At 33.4% G+C, this 20,402-nt stretch overlaps 2 protein-coding genes and 1 non-coding gene across 3 annotated transcripts; 2 read left to right on the top strand and 1 right to left on the bottom strand.

The window, feature by feature from the left end:
• The first annotated feature begins 477 nt into the window (after nt 1-477).
• On the top strand, nt 478-1,959 carry LOC131652050 (receptor-like protein 53). Its single transcript, XM_058921825.1, has one exon. The coding sequence runs from the start codon at nt 673-675 to the stop codon at nt 1,933-1,935; it is 1,263 nt and encodes a 420-aa protein (XP_058777808.1). The 5' UTR covers nt 478-672; the 3' UTR covers nt 1,936-1,959.
• A 7,419-nt stretch (nt 1,960-9,378) lies between these two features.
• Nucleotides 9,379-9,449, top strand: TRNAG-GCC (transfer RNA glycine (anticodon GCC)). The gene has a single exon. It is a non-coding gene; the product is annotated as a tRNA-Gly (tRNA).
• Nucleotides 9,450-12,017: 2,568 nt separating this feature from the next.
• Nucleotides 12,018-13,573, bottom strand: LOC131649981 (uncharacterized). The gene is made up of 4 exons (XM_058919724.1): nt 13,480-13,573; nt 12,852-13,000; nt 12,581-12,770; nt 12,018-12,451 (listed from the first exon to the last, which is right to left on the bottom strand). The coding sequence occupies exons 1-4, from the start codon at nt 13,571-13,573 to the stop codon at nt 12,018-12,020; spliced, it is 867 nt and encodes a 288-aa protein (XP_058775707.1).
• Nucleotides 13,574-20,402: the final 6,829 nt, after the last annotated feature.

Below are 20,402 nucleotides of genomic sequence, written 5' to 3'. Positions count from 1 at the left end.
AATGTTTGGACATCCTCATTTAACCCTAGAGAAAATGAGAGAAAAATGGAGTAAAAAATAAAGAAAAAACCATGATTAGAATTTATTTCTAATTTTTTTTTTTTAAAAATTCATAAATAATCAATATAAAATATACTGGCTTATCAAAAAAAAAAAGTATATTGTAATTTGTTGAGAATAAAAAACTATTTATAAAAATAGCGTATCAAAATCTAACCTATTTAAAAAACTTATTCTCTGTAAAAAAAATTAAGAATGTTGGCCAAGAAGCCTACATAACCGTTGGCCACCAAACAATATACAAAAACCTAAAAATACAGCTATACAAAAAACAAAACATAACTTCATTTTCATTTTCCTTTCTCAATCAACTCCCATTACACATGTCAATTTATAAATACAACACGTGTCGTTAAACCACTATACACCAATGACCCAAGCAATAAATAAAGCTTATCATTATCCTTTTCTTCTATCTCAAAAAAAATCTAAAAAAGATTCATAAGATAACCCGTGAAACCACTCATCAAAAAATCACTTTTCATCTGGTTCCACATTCAACGATCCAGATTCACTGTCTCTCTGCAACAACACCAACAACAACCACACCCTTCTTAAAATTCCTGTTTCAAACACATTTCTCTGTCGAGTCATTTCAATTCAAAATCAAAAATGAGTTCTCTAAAATTGTTTCTATTTTCATTCTTTTTAGTTTTTTCGGCAACAGAATCAAAAACGCATTGGGAAGACACAGAAGCTCTAAAACAACTCAAACACAACATAAACCTTAATTCACTGAACCCAGGCTCATGCGTGAGTACCTGGGACTTCACCTACGACCCATGCGAAAATCTCTTCAGCGAGAAATTCACCTGCGGATTCAGATGCGACGTCGTCGTTTCACAGCTGAGTCGAGTCACCGAACTCAGCCTCGACCAAGCTGGTTACTCCGGTTCACTCTCTTCCATCGCTTGGGGAAATCTCCCCTATCTCGAAACTCTCGATTTATCAAACAACTACTTCACAGGTTCCATTCCAGATTCTCTCTCAAACTTAACTCGTCTGAGTCGACTCAGTCTATCATCCAACTCGTTCACCGGGGAAATACCATCCTCCATCGGAACATCTCTTGTAAACCTCCAAGAGCTTTACCTCGACAACAACAATCTCCAAGGAACCATCCCTTCGAGTTTCAACAATCTTAAAAGCTTAACCAGGCTCGAACTTCAACGCAACAAGCTCACCGGAAAAATCACTGATTTGAGCTCTTTGGTGAACCTCTACCACATGGATCTCAGTGACAATGGCTTCTCCGACAACCCATTTTCCTTCCCGGTTTCTTTAGTTCAGATTTCAATCCGGAACAACAACATAAGCGGTGGTTTAGCCTCAGAAGCCTTCAAGAACTTGATGTATTTACAAGTACTTGATTTCACCTCCAACAAAATCAACGGCTATGTACCTTCTATATTCTTCCAGCTTCCATCTTTACAACAGTTAACACTTTCATTCAACGAGTTTTCCTCCATTGAAGCTCCATCATTCGGAACAGTAACACAGTCACTACAAAGCGAACTCATAGCAGTTGATTTGAGTAACAATCAGCTTCAAGGCTTTTTACCTTCGTTTCTAGCTTTTTTGCCTAGGCTATCTTCTCTGTCTTTGGAGAATAACCGGTTCACCGGTTTGATACCGGTTCAGTTTGCATTAAAGACGGTTTTTCCTGGAACCGGAGTGGCTCCGTTTGGGAGGCTGTTGTTAGGGGGGAACTATTTGTTGGGAGGGATACCTCGTCCTTTGTTGGTGCTTAAACAAGATTCTGCTAATGTGAGTTTAGTTGATAATTGTTTGTTTAGGTGTCCTCATGTTTTCTTTTTTTGTCAAGGGGGGCAACAGAAATCGTCCTCGGAATGTAGTCGTGTGATTATTCCTTAAATGATGATGAATTTATTATGATCATGGTTTTTAATTGTACATTATTCATTTGGTTTGGTTTGTTTCTTTGTACACTAATCAATTTGTATTATTATTATTATTGTTGTTATTTATTATGGTTTGTTGTTTGGTCAATGAAAGAGGATGAAGTTATAGACTTTGAGTCTTTTACATGACGTTGTAAGTTACTCCTAATAGGGAAATGTAGTAATAAGCATGTGAAGTTATGATGGGGCCTCAGTGTCAGTGAGGGTTCGGTCTTACAAAGATGATGAGGAAGTAGTAGGTATGGACCATTGTCAGACTAGAAAATAGAGAAGTTTTGTCAGAGAAGTTAAATGAAGAGATAAATGATTTGGTCTTGCTAGTGAATTTCTAGTGAATTTGAGTTGAAAGAACAATTGTTGAAGGTTTTAACTTTAAGAATTGAATATAAAGACTATAAAAATATTAGTTTTATTTGAAGTTTTAGTGATATATGCCCTTAAAATATATGTTAACATTTGCTTAAAGAATTTGATAGAGTATGCAATATAAGAGTATATACTCTCAATTTAGTGCCGCTCTGACCCAAACATCTAAGGGTTTAAAGAAGAAAAGTTGAGAAATTTAATGGGAATTTCTTATCTCACACTATCTACTTGAAAAGTACTCTATCTAATTCTAAAAATGTTATTTGGTTTTTAGAGATATATTTTCAAATGCACTTATTTGTTAAATGTTAGATTATTTTATGAGATGTATCATTAGAAAGCATTCAGAGATATATCTCCGTCTTGCAACAAAAAATATTCGGAGATGTATCTCTTGGAGATAGTAGATTCTAAGTATTTTTAAGTGATTCTCAGATGAAATAGTCAAAAAGTATACTATGATGAATTCGACAATACAAAGGATATGCAAAAAATGACATATATAAAGTTATGGTACTTTGCGCCCTCTCTGGTACCAGATGATTAAAATAATCATCAAACATAGCATCCATATCTATGTGTTTCATAGTGGGAGGGGCAGACTGTAACACTTCAAAATTTGGTTAATTTACTTAATCAAATTATTTATGTTTTATTTAATTATTTAGTACGAAGTATGTATTTTAATTACATAAATGGTGATTTTATTTGTGTATGAGGTGTGTAGTTGGGTGTAGTGAGAATATGAGCAAGTTGGTAGAATGATTAAAATTAGTAAAAATAATTATATTTAATAGTTATTTCTTTTTAATAATGAAATTGAGTGGTGTAGAATAATTAGAGATAATTAATTTAATAATTATTTTTAATTATTAAAATAAAATAGGAAAAAAATAGTGATGTTTGGTGAAATATTGAGTTATTATATTAAATAATAAAATAAATAGATAAAGAGAAAATAGAAGTTGTAGAGATATTGATGGCAAGGTGGGGATTTGGGGGAAGATTAAGAGTAAAGTAGGAACATCATAATTAAGATATTATATTTTTAGTGTAAAAAGAGAATTAGAAGGATGAGTTAAACGGTACGTGGAAAAAAGGTGAAAAGAGACAAGGGGAGAGAGAAGACCAGGGCATAGAAGAGCACCCATTGGAGAAGATTGGAAGAAATTGTAAGAGAAATCTAAAGTAAGGGGAGATAATAACTTTTAATAAAAAGAGCTTATCCATGTGGAGTATGGAAGAGGAGCCCTTAACCTCCAATAAGAATGATGATTTTGAAAAATTCTATGTTTTAGGAGAAATCGGTATTGTGCTGATTTTATTGGTGTTAATTTTATGTGGTTTAATGCATATATATATATATATATATATATATATATATATATATATATATATATATATATATATATATATATATATATATATATATATATATATATATATATGGTGGTCTGTGTATAGCTAAAAACACTAAAAGGTTAATTTATCTGATAAGGGCAAGGAGAGCCTCAAAAGTATGGGAATTGTCTGTTAGTTTTGTTTGTTTTTTAGACGCCTTTCTCCTTCTTGCGTTTTCCTTTATATAGGCTTTACACGAATCTTCATTGCCTCATTAAAGATGTGCCCTTCTGCATCCTTATGACACTATAACATTTGTCGATGTTATAATCACAAGTAATAAATCTTTGTAACGTTCATATCATAATCAAAAGAGTCAATTACAACTCTCGCTCTTCACAAGTCTGGTTTCATACCAAGTACCTCGGTCACCGGCCCCATACCCGGCTTCACGCTTACCTATCCTGCCCTGGACTTTACCTCGGCTCCACAGCTACCAGCTAATTATATCCGGCATCATACCCGACCAAGGCATAAGCTGAATAGTCGGTCCAACCCTGGACTATATGTTGGCTCCGCAACTACCAGCTAATTATACTCGACTTAATACTCGGGCAAGGCATAAGCTGAATAGTCGGATCAGGCTAGGGTGATAAAATTGGTCGTCCATACCAATATTCGTATGATGGCCCGTGCATGTCGTTACTTTTCATATATATATATATATATATATATATATATATATATATATATATATATATATATATATATATATATATATATATATATATATGAATTTGCTAACGTAGACCCACTTGTTTTTATTAAGGTCTACTTTAGCAAACATTAACTACAAAAGTAGTTATATGCACCTTAAGGTGCATGTTGCTAAAACACACCTTCATAAAAATAAGTGGATGTATTTTAGCAAACCCCATAGGCGTTCGCTAAAATACACCCACTTAATTTTATGAAGGTGTGTTTAAGCAAACTTTAACTAAAAAATAGTTAAATGCATCTTAAGGTGCATGTTGCTAAAATAGACCTTCATAAAATCAAGTGGGTCTACGTTAGCAAACCCCATATATATATATATATATATATATATATATATATATATATATATATATATATATATATATATATATATATATATATATATATCGTAGCTTTCCGTTCATATGTATATATTGTTTCTAATTATAAGACCCTCTTGAGTTTTTTTCTTGTTCTTTTCTATAAGACTCTCTTCAACTTTTAAAATGAATTAATTATTTTTTTCCAAACACACCCCTAATTATATCACAAATTTTTGTGTAATAAATAATAAATACATATGTATGAAAATCAATTATTTCTCTCTCTTGAGGATAAATTTATAAAATTGTACAAATAGTCAATAAATTTAATACTCTAACTATTTTTTTAATTAATGTAATTTTATCTACGGGATCTTATATTTAAGGACAGAGGTAGTAATAATTTGTTACTGTAGCATCACATTTGTTTTTGATAGAGATGACAATAGATATATAATAATTGATATATGATAATTGATAAGTAACAAAATGGCATATATACTGTAGTGGTATCACATTTTAAGTTTACTAGTATATCACATTTCATAATAAATAATAGTCGGGTTGGATCGCATAACGAGTTATATGTACGTTCGATGAGTTCAAAAGAGGGGATCAGTGGCTTGTCCCAAGCTTAAAGAGGGGACTTGGATCTCAGAAGAGGGGGCTCAGGGGTTCAGAAAAGGGGATCCGATTCCAGAGTGAACCAAAGATTAAGTTGGTGGTACCACATGCATATGCATGGAGATACATAGTCGGGTTGGATCACATAACGAGTTATATGTACGTTCGTTGAGTTATATTTGTTGAGTTGTGATTCATTGGTGGGTTAGGTGTGAGAATGGAATTAATATATTATGATTGAGATTGTGTAGAATATGTTATGTGTTATTATCCTACCTTGCAATATATGTTTGTTATTATTAATTGTGGTTTCTCATCCCTTCTGTTTGAAAGTTACATTTACATGGGCATCATACAGGTACTCAAGAGTAGAGACGCTGTTGTGAGTGCAAGCTAGCTCCTGGAGCTATTTATTTTAGTTTCTTTGTTTAGTTTTGGTTATGCTCATATATGTAACATTGGGGAACAATTTTATTTGTTTTATGTTGAGTTTTTTGAGAGGCCTTGTATGATCTCGTATTTTTATGTTTTGGTGTTATAAGCATTTGGAGAAGACTTATGATTCAATGATTTTAATTATAATATGAAGTTCTATTATGGGATTTAAATTGGTGTGTGTTAATTATAATCCGCTGCCATGATATTCGATGAGTTGGATGTTGGATAAACATCCCAAGTACAGATCATATGAATGGATGACGTGTAAACATCCTAAGTGAAACTGTGTGCATTAAAATATTGTGTTGTATGTTTATTTAAATTTAGTGGTACATGGTCAACAGGTGTGTGTGTGTGTGTGTGTGTGTGTGTGTGTGTGTGTGTTTTGAGAGGTGTAACATCCTATGTGAAAATATTGTGAAAAATCTCTGATTTAATTATAATTATGCCTTGGGGAAATAGGATGTTACATTAGTGGTATCAGAGGCTGGTTGGTCCATCCCGCCTGCTTTTTGTATGTTATTTGTTCCTTAGTACGCGACATGTGTGTGAACCACTTCCAGTGCTTTCTTCTTTTTCTAACCACTTGTCTGCAAGAGTGGGATTGAAAAAAATGGGGGAAAAGCTTTTGCTTTTTTAAGATGTGTGTGATTGAAACCTGTGTGTGAATCACTAAGGTATCTCATTAGTTACCGTCAGTATTGTGATGCTTCTTGTCACCTGTTTCGTCTTCCACATACAACCTTCAAATAACTTAGAGTACAAGTAGACCAAAAAAGCGGCCCTTCAGTTGTACTCATAGATCCGCTCAAAGTCTTCGAAGTACCATAGGTAGATGACATCCACATAAGTGGTACTCTTGTCCACAAAAATGGTAGTGCCAACTAGATATAATAGGTATGTTCTCATACGATACGCTTTTTGCTGCCCTACATGCTCTTTATCACCAACAACATGTTGTGCTCTCAGTATCTCATATGTATACACCTTCATTAAGAAGCTAAACCTAGCATGAGCCCCTCGGGTGAATTCAAACTCCCCCATGGCAACCTATGCGTTAACTCCTAGATAGTGTACCATCAAATCCATTTCCTCGTCTTTGGTAACCTTCCCGTGATCTAAAAGTTTTCCCCCAATCGAAAGATGCAATAGAAATGACACATCATCCAGTGTGATAGACATCTCACTATGTGGTAGATGAAGTGATAATGTCTCCGTGTGTCATATCTCCACAAACGCATTAAACATACCATGGTTAACTGCAACATAACTTATCTCGCACAAGTCTCGCATCCCGAATAGCTGCAAAACTTCTTGAAACCATGAATCATTAGTCTGAGGCAGACCAGTAATCTTTTTCCCATGGTTAAAGATTTTTAGTTGATCATGTTCCTGCATACATAATTTAATAAGAATGAATCCAACAAACATAATTTAATATTACAACAAACATAGGTTCAAAAGAATGAATCCAACTAAATTTTATCTCTCAGTCCCAAATATGTCTGGCAACATGGTCCGGGTAAAGAGGCAGCAATGATAAGTCTGATTTGCCTCCTCCAAACCCCTGTGGTGCATCTGCGGCCTCCTAGGTCTAGGATGCATCAGGGGCCATGGATGCCTCGGGGGCCGATGATGTCTCATGGGCCTGGGATGCATTAGGTGTCGTTGTTGTCTCTTGGGCCTAGGATGCCTCATATTCCTCTAGTGTTTGAGGTACCTCTGGTGACTCGGATACCTTTGCTGCCTCGAGTGCCTGAATAGGGGAACTATGTCGTCTACGGGAAGATGGAGGCAAGGATGCATGAGAAAGAGACCCTCGCCTCCTATGGGAAGAGGGAGAAGAGGGCATGGAGATACATGAGCCCCAGAACCTGATGCCGCTGTATCAGTCGGCTAGAGGTAACAAGAGCCTATGACGGTTGACTCTTTTCCCTCCTAACAGATGCATGTTGTGCAATCCTGCCGTGTCTCAATCGGGATTGTCTATCAGCCATAATTCATGTAAATATACCACATCTCATGTAAATAGACCTCATCATAAGCGTTACATATTATGTTCAAAAAATAATTTTTTTTTTTTTGAAGATTGATAGATTACGGAGATGCATATCTGGTTAATGTGTAAAAGTTGCAATTTTTCGGAGATGCATCTATGAAACAATCTAATATTTAATAAATAAAGGTGTGACCAGAGATAGATTTTTGAAAACTGAAAAACATTTTTAAAATTGCATAGAATACTTTTCTGATATATAGGGTGGGTTACAAAATTTCCTTAGTTTAATCAATCAAACTCACCTTTGAATTGGGCCTTGCTCATGAACATAAACAAAAATTTGTATCTCTATTAATAGGTGGGATATATATAATTCCACTTGTATTTTAGAAAAATAAGATATTAAATTATAAATTTATCAATCTACTATATAATTTCTTAATATAGTTTAAAAAAACTAAGTGATGTTTTTTATCATATATAAAATAAGTAAAACTGTTTTAAAGACCTCATTTCCAACATAATTCCTTCTTTCATGAATATATATTAGTTCTTACAATTTCAATTGTTTTTTGGCTTAAATACAATTTTGGTTTTTCTATTTTGTTTTTTTTTTTTAATTTTAATCCTCCTATTTTAAAAATCACGATTTTAGTCTTTTTTTTTTATTGGATTTTAGTCTCCTCTTCAATTTTTTTTAATGATGTGGCGCTCAGTTTATTGACGTGTCAATGCCCATTTTAAAATTAATTCAAATTCATTTTTTAATTTTCAAAATAATTATATTATTTATTAAAAATTAAAAATAATTATTAGTAATAATGATACTAAATATTATTAAAACATAAAAATAAACATCTTAATTTATTTAGTCCAACCCTTAATAGAAATTAATCATTCTTCAACCTTCTTCAACAAACTTAAATCCTAAAAAAATCCAGAAAAATCATAAACCCCAAATTGAAACATTCATCTTCTTCAACAAACTCAACATTAAAATTGAAACCTTAAACTTAAATTAAAAACTCAAAGCCCCATAATTAAGATCTCATTTTAAGTTGAAAAATGACATTAATAACTCCAAGAAAAGAACCTCCATATCACGTGACATAAACAATCTCACATATGCGGCATCTTTACCTAGGCTTCCACTAATTGGAGAAGGGATCCAAATTGCAATATGCAGCTACTTTTTAAGTTTTGTGTTGTATTTTAGTATCTTCTCCAAACAAGACTTAAAAAACAAGGCTTACCTAGGTTTCCACTAATTTACTAATAAGTTTCAAATTGGAGAAGAAACTTATATACTCTCAAAGTAAACTTGTTAGTAAATTTCTTGTAAAAATCAAATGAGAAACACATTCGGATGCATGTATACAAGTGCTATAAACATTTACCTTTTACTGAGAAGTAGAACACACTATTTTGTTTAAAGTTTATTTTTAAAATAATAAACCCCACAAAGATTTTACCAAATAAAAATAAGTTATAAAAAGTGTAACAAGTTCTTAACATCCAGTTTATAAAACCAGAAAACTTTATCACAAGAGCACCAGTGGTCTAGTGGTAGAATAGTACCCTGCCACGGTACAGACCCGGGTTCGATTCCCGGCTGGTGCACACTATATTTTAATTTTTTATTTCCTGTGTAATTCTCACCAATAAATTTTAATTTTTTAATGAGTTTATGGTAAAAACTAGAAACAGATATAAAAGCCTTTGCATAATGACTTAGCACTAGGGATAAGGTCAGGTGGCCAGCACTTAAATATTGGTTGAGTGCCGTTTTTGGACCCTTTTGCCCTTTATATGCATGTACAATTTGCATGCTCTATCGACCTTATCTTGTTCAGGATATGAATGTTATCTTGTTCAGGATATGAATGTTATAAACTTATAATAACTGTATGAGTCCTATGTTTTTTTGTTATTGAAAGCACAGAAAAGTAACTAAAGCCAACTAGAATTCTGTAGAAATTTAACTATTTAGCCACATGGATTGGTGGGGACCAGCATGGTGATATTGATATGATATTTGCTATAGTTGTGTTCAATTGGATGTACACTAGGATCCACTATTGAAATTGAAACCTACTCATGAGAATTTATTCATATTATTGGTTTATTTGGATGAGTGATATTAACTTTGTTTTTTCAATGTTAATTATGACTGTCTAATAGTGTTGAGACTCCACATAAGAGGAGAATGAAAACATCTCTAAATAATGTATTGGTTGATCTTATTAAGGTCAATTCATCTTTGTATATACCAATAACTGAAAAGATGGCCATGCTTGATGTAAGCATTTTGTATAAGTGTAGAAACTTAGTTTTAACAATTGATTTATGAGGTGGCTTAATTAGTGACTTGTAACTAAAGTTAGTTGGAGGACAGTGCTCTATAAAACAATTGTCCGGTTGTAACTAATACATTTGAATAAAGTTCATTTGATTCTTTTACCTTTTAGAGTGCTAATTCCTTTATGATCATTTCTCTCAATTATATAGTCTGAGAACAATAGAGACCTTGTAACAAGAGCTTAAGTTAAGGTATATGGTTGTTGTTTGAAAAGTTGTGCAACATACATAGTCTAGTAAGTAACCAGTGATAAAAAAAATATCGTTTATATGAGAATTGTTATAGGTATGTTATTAGATTTGATTGTTAAATTTTTGTAAGCAATATGCTACGTAAGATGTTCTGACATAATCTTATTTTGATTTGATTTTGGTGTGCATATTCTAATTATTTGACTCTTTACCGTTTTGTCCCAATACTTATTTTCTTTTTTGTTTAATTAGAAGTTTGATTAAAAGTACATTATTTAAAAAAGATTTTAATATGAATCCGTTTGATAAATATTATGTCATTCTTAAATCACTTAGAGAAAGACTTAATTGGATTTGATTTTATACAAAATTCAAATTTGACTTAATGGAGAAGGATTGAATGAATGAATATGTTCAAACACACTCCAATTTCGCTCACAATCAGATGCACTACAAGTTTAACTCAAAATCTAAATAGTCAACTTTTGCAAATTAAGCGTTTCGGTTCCATAAGTGTCCCACCATTGATCTAGAATAATGCATGTGAAAAAATTACAAAACGTTTTAAAATATATATTGACATTGTACAAAAATGCATAAAGTTTATCATATAATTTTACCTGGCAAAATTTCATCTCGGTTTTCTACCGTTGTTGTCTTTCCAAAACTACCGTCACAATTTTTGAATGAAGTCATCTCAAGAGTTAATTTAGATCGCAAGCCTTACTATCATAAGCATACTTTTCAATGACATCCAAAAGGTCTTGGGTGGTGGACTTGTTTTTTTCATATTCTGGATTGGATCTACAAAATGGATTTAACCAATAACCAGCCGCATGAAGATTTTTGCGAAGTTATGTATCCCAATGGTTATCCAAGATTAGGGATGTCAACGGGGTAAGGAATGTTCAGAGGATGCTTTCCCGCTCTTCGCCCCACCCCCAGATTTCCCCCCTCGTCCTCATCCCCAATCCCCGCCACGGGGGAATATTCCCCCCCATCCCCACGGAGATCCACAGATATCAAATCTTAAAAATAAAAAAAAACTTTACTTTTTGATCAAAACTGTAACACTAATATTTTGTTATTTTTTTCCTTTTTTTAGAATTAAAAATATGCAAAAGTACTGACTGTTTCTAATTTTTTTTCTATAAAAAAATAATAATCAATCGAACTTGTTGCTACAATGCATGTCCTTGTACAACCATGATGTAATGCCATAATACATAAGCAAAAAACAACAATAACCCCTTACGAGATGATGAATGAGGAGACAGAGAGTTGAGAAAATAAAAGGACGATATGACATGTACATTGTATGTATTGGATGCACTTTTCTAAGGTTTGGTAATTAGAGTAGTGAAAAAACACATTATACAATAAAAGAAAACAAAAATGATCCATTCAATAATGATTCTTCATTTTCTAATACATTAATATTATTATTTTTAAAAAAAACATGTTAAATTATATATATGATTATATATTAAATAATATATAAAATATAAAATTGAAATAATATGTTCGGGGTCGGAGAATCCGCGGGGCGGAAGATACTTTTCCAATCCCCGCCCCAAAGTGTCATTGGGGGAACTTTTCCCTCCATCCCCGTCCCCACGGAGAAAAAAATCCCCAACTTCAGAGCACTGAGCAGATAATCCCCACGGGGATCCCTGTTAACAGATGCAAATTGACATTCCTATCCAAGATCTTCAAATAAGGCTCTATTTTCAACTTATTTCTTCTAAACCCCTTCTCAATCTCCTCTCTTGCTTTATACATAACTCGGTAGAGATATCCCATAGCCGGTTTATCTTCACTATCAACAATACGCAACACATGTACAAGAGGTTCTGTAATTTTCACTATGTCAGCATATTTAGACCAAACTCTTGAGTCTAAGACTTGTTCCACAAATTCCTTTGCCTTGACATATTTGAAATAAGTTGTGGTTGTCCACTCTTTGGATTTTACCATGGCTCTTAATGCATCTTTATGAGACATAATACTTTGCAATGCAATAAAATTAGTAGCAAAGCGGGTTGGACCAGGACGGAGTATTTCTCTTCCACCTATTTGTTGTCTCATCAAATATAATGCAAAATAATGATTATATATGTCTTTGGTAATTTTTTAAGTTTGTGACACTGCCTCACTTACTTCCTTTAATTTTCCCATGTCTTGCAACATCAAATTAATACAGTGTGTTGCACAAGGAGGCCAAAGCAACTTAGGAAACTCCCTTTCCAACAACTTTCCAACAACAACATAATTCACAGTATTATCTGTAACGATTTTAACAACATTTTCCTGGCCAACATACAACACTACTTCCTTGAAAAGCTTAAACAATGTGTATGCAGTTTTAGAAGCACCAGAGGCATCAACAAACTTTATGAAAACAGTTCTTTTGGGGAACTAAACTAAAAAGTTGATAAGAGTTCTTCTAGAACGACCAGTTCACTCATCTGCCATAAGAGTACAACTTGTATCCTTCCAAATTGAACAATATTGCTCTATCTGTATCTTCACGTCATCAACCCACTTATTTAACAAATTACCACGAAGGGCATGCATAGTAGGAAGCTTATATCTAGCACCCATACAACAAAGAGCATCAACTGCAGGTTGAAAATAAGGTGAATTTCCAACAATAAAAGGAATATATGCATCAATAAAGCACTTTGCAATAGCAAGATCACATTTTTATACCACTTCTTTACTTTGCATCACACTTTTTAAAGTAGGTTGAGCTCCCTGAGTTGTTCAGGGTAAAAGATAAGTACCAATGCGAGCGTCGTTCTTTTTAGATGCACCAATTTGTGGGTTCATTTGTACTTGTAATGCACCCCTTCCATAGTAAACGACTTGCTTTCAGCCACATCTGAAGTTTTTCTTTTCTTGCTCCGCTCATTAAAATGTTGTTTCATCTGAAAACGAATTTCTGCAGGCACTGACTTATAAATTTCAACATTTCCTACTATTCTAGTCAAGTGTTGCTTTATCCTATGAATTCCACCTCCACCAAAAGATTTGTGACATTATATACAAAAAAGGGATTTTCCATCAAGACTTTTAGTACAATATGCCCAAGCTATACCAGTCTTTCCTCTAACATTAGTTTGAACAAAACTTTGAGCTGAAGAGTCTTCTTGAGATGGTGGTTGTGATGATGGTGTTTCAGAAGATGTCATTTTCCTGTAAAACTGTTCAAAAGTATTAACTCATAAATACACATATTTTGTATCACACTCAAGCGTATTATAATATAGAGATCCATATTTTTTTATCACATATACTAGTTCACAAAACAATTTTGCATATACAATTTTCCCAAAAAATATATTGTTTTTGTAAATTGCAACAATTCAAAGTTGGCCAATATTGAATTCATAATTATCTTGAACTCAAAATCACAACTCAAAAAGCACAATAACTTATAAATGTATTTTGCACTAAGTATATTTCCAGATTGATAGATAAAATTGGACTATTTGAAGACAAAACATATTATGTTGAAAGCAATATTTTGGAACTTCAACTTTCTAAATACCGGTTAAATACCCAAACATGAAATGAATTTAAATTTAGACTCTTTCTCATCATAGAACTTTGTAGTAAGATGCAGGAGTACAAATTCACTCTTAGCATTAAAATTATTCTTTAAGTAAATACATGGTTCAGTCAATTTATTTTGATATTTCCGAATTTGCTTAATCATAATATTATTACTGTTTTTTTTAAAAGTAATTGGGGAAGGGAAAATTTATACTAATCATGGTGACACTAATGCTCATTTTACATCCGTTCTAGGTGGGATTTATTCTTTTTCCCTTAAGGGTACAAAGTCAAGCTCTTAGCACTGAGCTTATAAAGAATTTATACTAATCACGACGACACTAATGCTCATAAAGAATTTTAGCAAAAAGATCACAAAAAATCTAAACAGATATAAGGTCTAACATTTGAAATGTGAAAACATTTGATTTACCACGACAACATTTAAAAATCACAACTCAAAATTATCTTGAACCCTAATTTTTACCACAGATCAGAATAAAAATAAAAGAACATACGGTGGTGTTGCGGGATTCAAGACGGCGTCGCGGTGGTGTTTATTAAATGGTTGACGGTGTGTTGTTCTGGAAATGGTGCGGTGGGTCTCTTGAAATTGTCGACGACGTTCTTTTTCTTCTTTGCGTTTGTTTTCTTCTTCTAAATTTTGAAAATTGGAAAAAGATAATGTATCGATTCAAATTTTTCCTTTTAATTTTTTTTTTAATTTCAATAACTCAAAACGATGTCGGTTTGGTTAAATTTAAAATAAATAAAAAAAGAACCATAGAACCCGTTGGTTTACGGAAACCGCCAATTTTCCGGTTTTTACCGGTCCAACCCGGTTCTCACGATTTTCAGCCTGTTTGATGACAAAAGCGATCGAGCTATCGAACCAGACGATCACTAGTCTGGTTTTTACAACTATGGTCACAAGGCTTTTTTTTTTTTAAATAAGATTATATATCAAAATAAAAAACTGTTACAAAAGGAGGGGGGACATAAACCAATACCCTCTCAAGAATTGATGAACCTAAAGAAAGGCAAACCAAGCCTATTCTTTACAAAATCTGCCCGCAAAAAACTAGGAATGCTACTATAATTAGTATAATCAGAAATAGTTAGACCTATATTAGCCAGAGAGTCTGCACAACTGTTTCCCTCGCGGAAACTATGGTCACAAGGCTTCAACCAAAGCCAACAAATGGGCCATGTTCGGTGATAGATCGTCGCTAGTGGGTGACGCCCCAGGCATTTTTTAGAACGACGGGAAAAGGAATTGTTGTGTGGCATGGGAAAATTTTACCTAGGTCCCAAGGGTGGGCGCCAAATGTTCTTTCTAAAAACACTAAAAGGTTAGCTTCCCTGATAATGGCAAGGAAAGCCTCAATTATATGGATATGTTGTGTTTGTTTTGCGTGTTTTCTATATGATCTTCCCATTAACCCATATGCCCTTTATATAGGCCTGAGACAGCTCTTCGTTATCCCATTAAAGAATTGCCTTCTGCATCCTTATGAAACTATATTGCCCGCCACTGTTATAATAACAGGTAATAAAGTTATGTAATGTTCATATCATCATCAAGCGGCAGTTATAACTCTTGGTCTCCCCTAGTCTGGCTTTATGTCAAGTACCCCGGTCACCGACCCCATACTCAACATCCCACTTATTCTATCTGGCCCTGGACTATATCTCGGCTTTGTAGCTACCAACTAACTATATCTGGCCTCATACCCGACCCCAACGTCAACTGAATAGTCGGATCCAGTCAATATCATCAGTCTCATATACCTATCTACACTCCCTCCTCCATCCGAGTTTATACCCCAAACTAGGTAAAATTTATCTCGGGATGTAATATATATATATATATATATATATATATATATATATATATATATATATATATATATATATATATATATATATATATATATATATATATATATGGTGAAAAGCAATTACCATGGTTAAAAACTGAAGAATAATTTAGGAAGGGGTGTGGTTGGGGAATAATGTCAGTTTGGTTCCTAAGCGACAAAAGCTGATCTGGTTCCATTTGCCTTGAATCACTTTTACACACTTTGCTTCTAAGGCATGTCATCTCCCAAATACAAACACCTAGAATATGTTTCATCATCATCATCAGGGGTATTCTAGGTATTCAACTTATTTTATTTTTCTATCATTTTATTCTATAAAAAATTTCCAAAGTTTACAATATAAAAAAAATGTTAGTATAAAGTACAGTACTCATTGTTGAAGCATACATGATTTTCTAATGAGTTTATCACAGATCATGATTCTGCGTGCGTTCAATTACAATTAGTTGAAATTTCACACCTTAAAGCTTTATTGACTTAAGCATGGCACATTGCGTGAGAAATAAAAACATTATTACTTCTAGATAAAAGATAATATACTTGGTAAGCACAGAATTTTAAAAAATTTAATACTTTAACCTAATTAAGTGTGTGTTTGGAGTTAACATGGAATGGAAGGTGTCAAAGGGCAACTTTGAATTTAAGTTAAAATTGACATAATTATTGTAAGCTATTATAATTTTTATAAACACTATATTTTAGAGTTTTAATAAAGTTACGTGTTATTGTAATTTTGTCAAACCTATCACTCGTCCAAAAATATACATGTGGGCACAAATTTTTAATTATAAAAACGTCAAAGATTTTTAGTAATGGTTTACTTCAATGTCAAACAATTAAACTTTTAGGACAAATTTTTAGTAAAATAATTTTTCATATCCATTGAAATGAATAATAGGAATGAATTCGTTCTTTCAGTTGTGATCTCTGTTCTTCTAATCATGAGCATTCCTTCTTTGAACCGCAACAATAAAGTATGAAATTCTAAGGTTTCACACTCTTCGTTTGTGTTTGCATATTGCAACAAATGAAGAATGGCAGAGTTTACTTTAGTGTTTTGAATGTTTGACAAAATGATAATAACTTTAAAAAAAAAAGCATGTGAAATTAAGGGCCACTTTGTTTTACCTATTAAAAAAACTATTTAAATCAATTTTTATTTGAAGTTATATTTAAAAGTTTATTTTTAAACAAAAATATATAATATTAAAAAAAATTATCTAAAATTATACAAATGAACTATCACATAAGTATAATTTAACATTTTTATTCAAAATTTAAAAGAAAATGTGTATTGTTATATTTGTAAAGGACCTAACTAGGGCGATGACCATAAGTCACCATAGGGAAGGCGACGATCATATGTCGCCCTTAAGGAGGTGCCGACTCGCCTCCAAGTATTCTTGAGTTAAGATAAGTTAGGGTCAGTAACTGACTCATGTCCACTTGAAAATATGGATTCAATGGTCCACCATTGATTAAGAGGGACAAGATCTTTCCAAGGAAACCCTAAGCTTAAGGCTTCTAAAAATACATCATTCCTAGAATGTAGAGAGAGAGAGATCCTAATTGATACGCTTATATCTAAGCATCTGTTAGTTCTGTTATTTTATGTTTGACAGCAATTTTGGTAAAACATGTAGCAAAACAAGATGTTGTGCAAGATGTATAAACATGTTGGTCAGGCATCACTGTAGACAGATGTTACGCGCGATGTCGTGACATGTTGTACTAGACATTAGTGCAGGTTTAGGTTTTACTTCTTGGAAGATTTGATTTATTTAATGAGAGATTCTCTGCTATTTTATCTCTCATATTTTTGCAGTACAAAAAGAATTTATTTTGGAACGACTGTTTCTTTCCAACTGTACACTTGTTTCATAAAATAGGATGTTGAGACATTTTAGGAAACATGTGATGTCTGTTCCTATTTTTAAGCAGAAGATTATGTAGGAGATGTGCAACTTATTTTTTGGAGATGAGATTTATTTGAATGAAGAGCCCGGAGCCATGCTTATGGAAATCTATTTAAAAGAACATTCTAAACCTAATTATGCAACAAAGTCGTGCGATTGAAGAGTCTTAAGGGTTTTAGTTTGTTCATTGTGTATTGTTCATTGTGAGCCATTATAATATCATCTTGATATTAGAGTTAGACCGAGTTTTAGTTGTAATTTATCAATCACTCATAAGCTTTTAAGCAAGAGTGGATTCTATGTCTTGGAAGTGTGTCTTCTATCTTTGATTGTCTTTGTTGTTTATCATTGTTGTGTAATTGAAGGAAAGTGAGAGGGGTTTCATATCTAGAAGTGTTTTAGATAGAAATAGCATGGGTAGTGATTAGGTGAGAAGATTGTAAACCAGAGGTTGTTTACTTAGGCTTCAAACTACTACTATTTTAGTGGATTTCCTCTTTGGCTTAGATGCCCCCAGAGTAGGTGATTTCCACCAAACTGGGTTAACAATTACCTGTGCTATTTACTTTCAGCAACTTATTCTATCTGCATAATTGTTATTGATGTTGTGTGTAACAGCCCGGGCACCTCGCAAGGCGCTCCCGACACTATTACCTCACGAACTTCTCTACCCCCTCTCTAGTAGAGTTTTTGCCTTTCGTGGGAATCGAACCATGTACCCTAGGGTTCAAGTACATGTTCATTCCATTCCCACTACCACTTGAGCTACTATGTTAAATCATATCAACTACTACTACAATCTGTGAGAGCCATCCTATCGATGATTGAAATTGTTTTTGCTGCACTTTTTGCTATTAAAGAACCTTCAACTGTTGTGTCAAGTAAAAGCTTCGGTTGAGGCAATAATCCATTACGGAAAATGTAGATTTGTAACAGGTCATCAAAATTGTGGTTTGGACACTTCCATAGCATGGATTTATAGCATTCCCAGGCTTCACACAAAGTTTCATTTGAAAATTAGGTGAATATGGCAATGTCTGTTTTTGCATCCATGAATCGGTTGTGAGAAAATAATCTGTTAAGGAATTTTCTCTCTAAAACATTCCAATTGGTCATGGTTTCCGTTGATTGATCGAGGTACCAATCCTTTGCTTTTCCAATCAACGAATGCGGAAATAGTCTCATGAACACAACTTCCTCTTCAGCCTCTGGTGCACCTAATGTACCAGCAATCTCGTAGAATCGGGTGAGGTGAGTGTAGGGATCTTCATGATCCCAACCTGCAAAAGGATTAGCATAAATAATTTGCAGCAACCCTGTTTTCATCTTAGCTCTCCTTGCGGTTGGATTGTTGGTGAAATAGGCGAATCGTCTTGGGCTTCTTTCGCAGGGTGGTTCCACATGGTTTTCTGCTGCCATTTTTCGTTGATAGGATGATTTGATGAGGAATTTGATGTAGAAGCTCCTTTGTGGTTTTTCTTTTTGGATATTTGTTTCTGTTTCTTTATTTGCCTTTTGTTCTTTTGGATTGTTCTTTCGATCTCGGGATCAAAAAGAATTTGTTCCTTCGAACTCTTGCGTAGAAGCATAAACAGAAATTCTTTCACCTATCCAAACACTTGAGCAAACGTTGTGAAAAAAACAAATATATACAATATATAAACAAATTCACAAAGCTTAAAAGTATAGAAACTATTGCGATGTTTTAATATCTTAAATGTCAATCCCCGGCAACAACGCAAATGTGATGTTGAGTAAAATCAAATGTAAGTATTATGTTTATCGTATCCACAGGGATTGGAGCGATATCAAAACCGTTCAACAATTTCTATAATTATATGCATAAAGTTTCAAGTTTGTTTGGTTTAAAGTTACGAAAAGTAAAAATGCGTAAATAACGAAAGATAAACTCAGAGGAGTAGACTCGTTGGGAATTGGTTTTCATCCACCAATTCAATATGCAAATCTTGGATCAGTTATACACAATTTAAGCTTGTTTCATTATCATCACGTATTGCTCACCAACAAAGTTCATGTCTAAACATTTGTTGAGATTTCTACCTTATAGTTTAATCGACGATTTCTCAGCCTATTAAACGATACAATAGCATTAAGATTCAATACTTTTAAAGTGAATATTAAACATAAATCTATGTCTAGCATTTAGAGTTTAATAGTTGTTATCTTGGATTAAGATTAGAATCGTATTTGTCAATATCAATTCAATCCATGAAATAAACAATAAAACGAAGATAACAATGATAATGATTCAAACATAAATTATATATAACGCCATGATCAAAGAAAATACATATTGTTTCGGTGAACTACGACCAATCCCAACAAGAGAGGGATTTAGCTACTCATGGTAGCTTGATGAACAATGGAAGAATTGAGTTAGAACGACATCAATGACGATTTCCCGACCCTCAATTTGTATCCAGCTCTCTCTCCCTGAAACCTTTTAAAAACCTATTATATTTATAACAGTTATGGCCGCCTGAGTTCGCTACGCAAAATATGGTTCGCTGCCGCAAACACTCTGTTTCTTCTCCACTAAGTCTTGAGTTTGAACCGCCTTCAGTAGACCGCCAGAGTTCGCTACGTGAAGTGAGGCTCGCTGAAGTGAACTACCTTTCTTCAGCCTTAAGTTCTTTCAAAGTATC

This window comes from Vicia villosa, linkage group LG2, assembly GCF_029867415.1.
Source record: "Vicia villosa cultivar HV-30 ecotype Madison, WI linkage group LG2, Vvil1.0, whole genome shotgun sequence".
In the NCBI taxonomy this organism is placed as follows: domain Eukaryota; kingdom Viridiplantae; phylum Streptophyta; class Magnoliopsida; order Fabales; family Fabaceae; genus Vicia; species Vicia villosa.
Note: the sequence above shows the minus strand (reverse complement) of the source record. Positions and strands in the feature narration are given on the sequence as shown.

Bases quoted from the DNA above. Each gene is read 5' to 3' on its own strand.
- LOC131652050 (XM_058921825.1), top strand. From the start codon at position 673: ATGAGTTCTCTAAAATTGTTTCTATTTTCATTCTTTTTAGTTTTTTCG.
- LOC131649981 (XM_058919724.1), bottom strand. From the start codon at position 13,573: ATGACATCTTCTGAAACACCATCATCACAACCACCATCTCAAGAAGAC. The intron at 13,001-13,479 runs GTATAGCTTGGG...TTCAACCTGCAG, and splicing joins TAATGTTAGAGGAAAGACTG to TTGATGCTCTTTGTTGTATG. The intron at 12,452-12,580 runs GTATTAATTTGA...GACAACAAATAG, and splicing joins GCCTCCTTGTGCAACACACT to GTGGAAGAGAAATACTCCGT.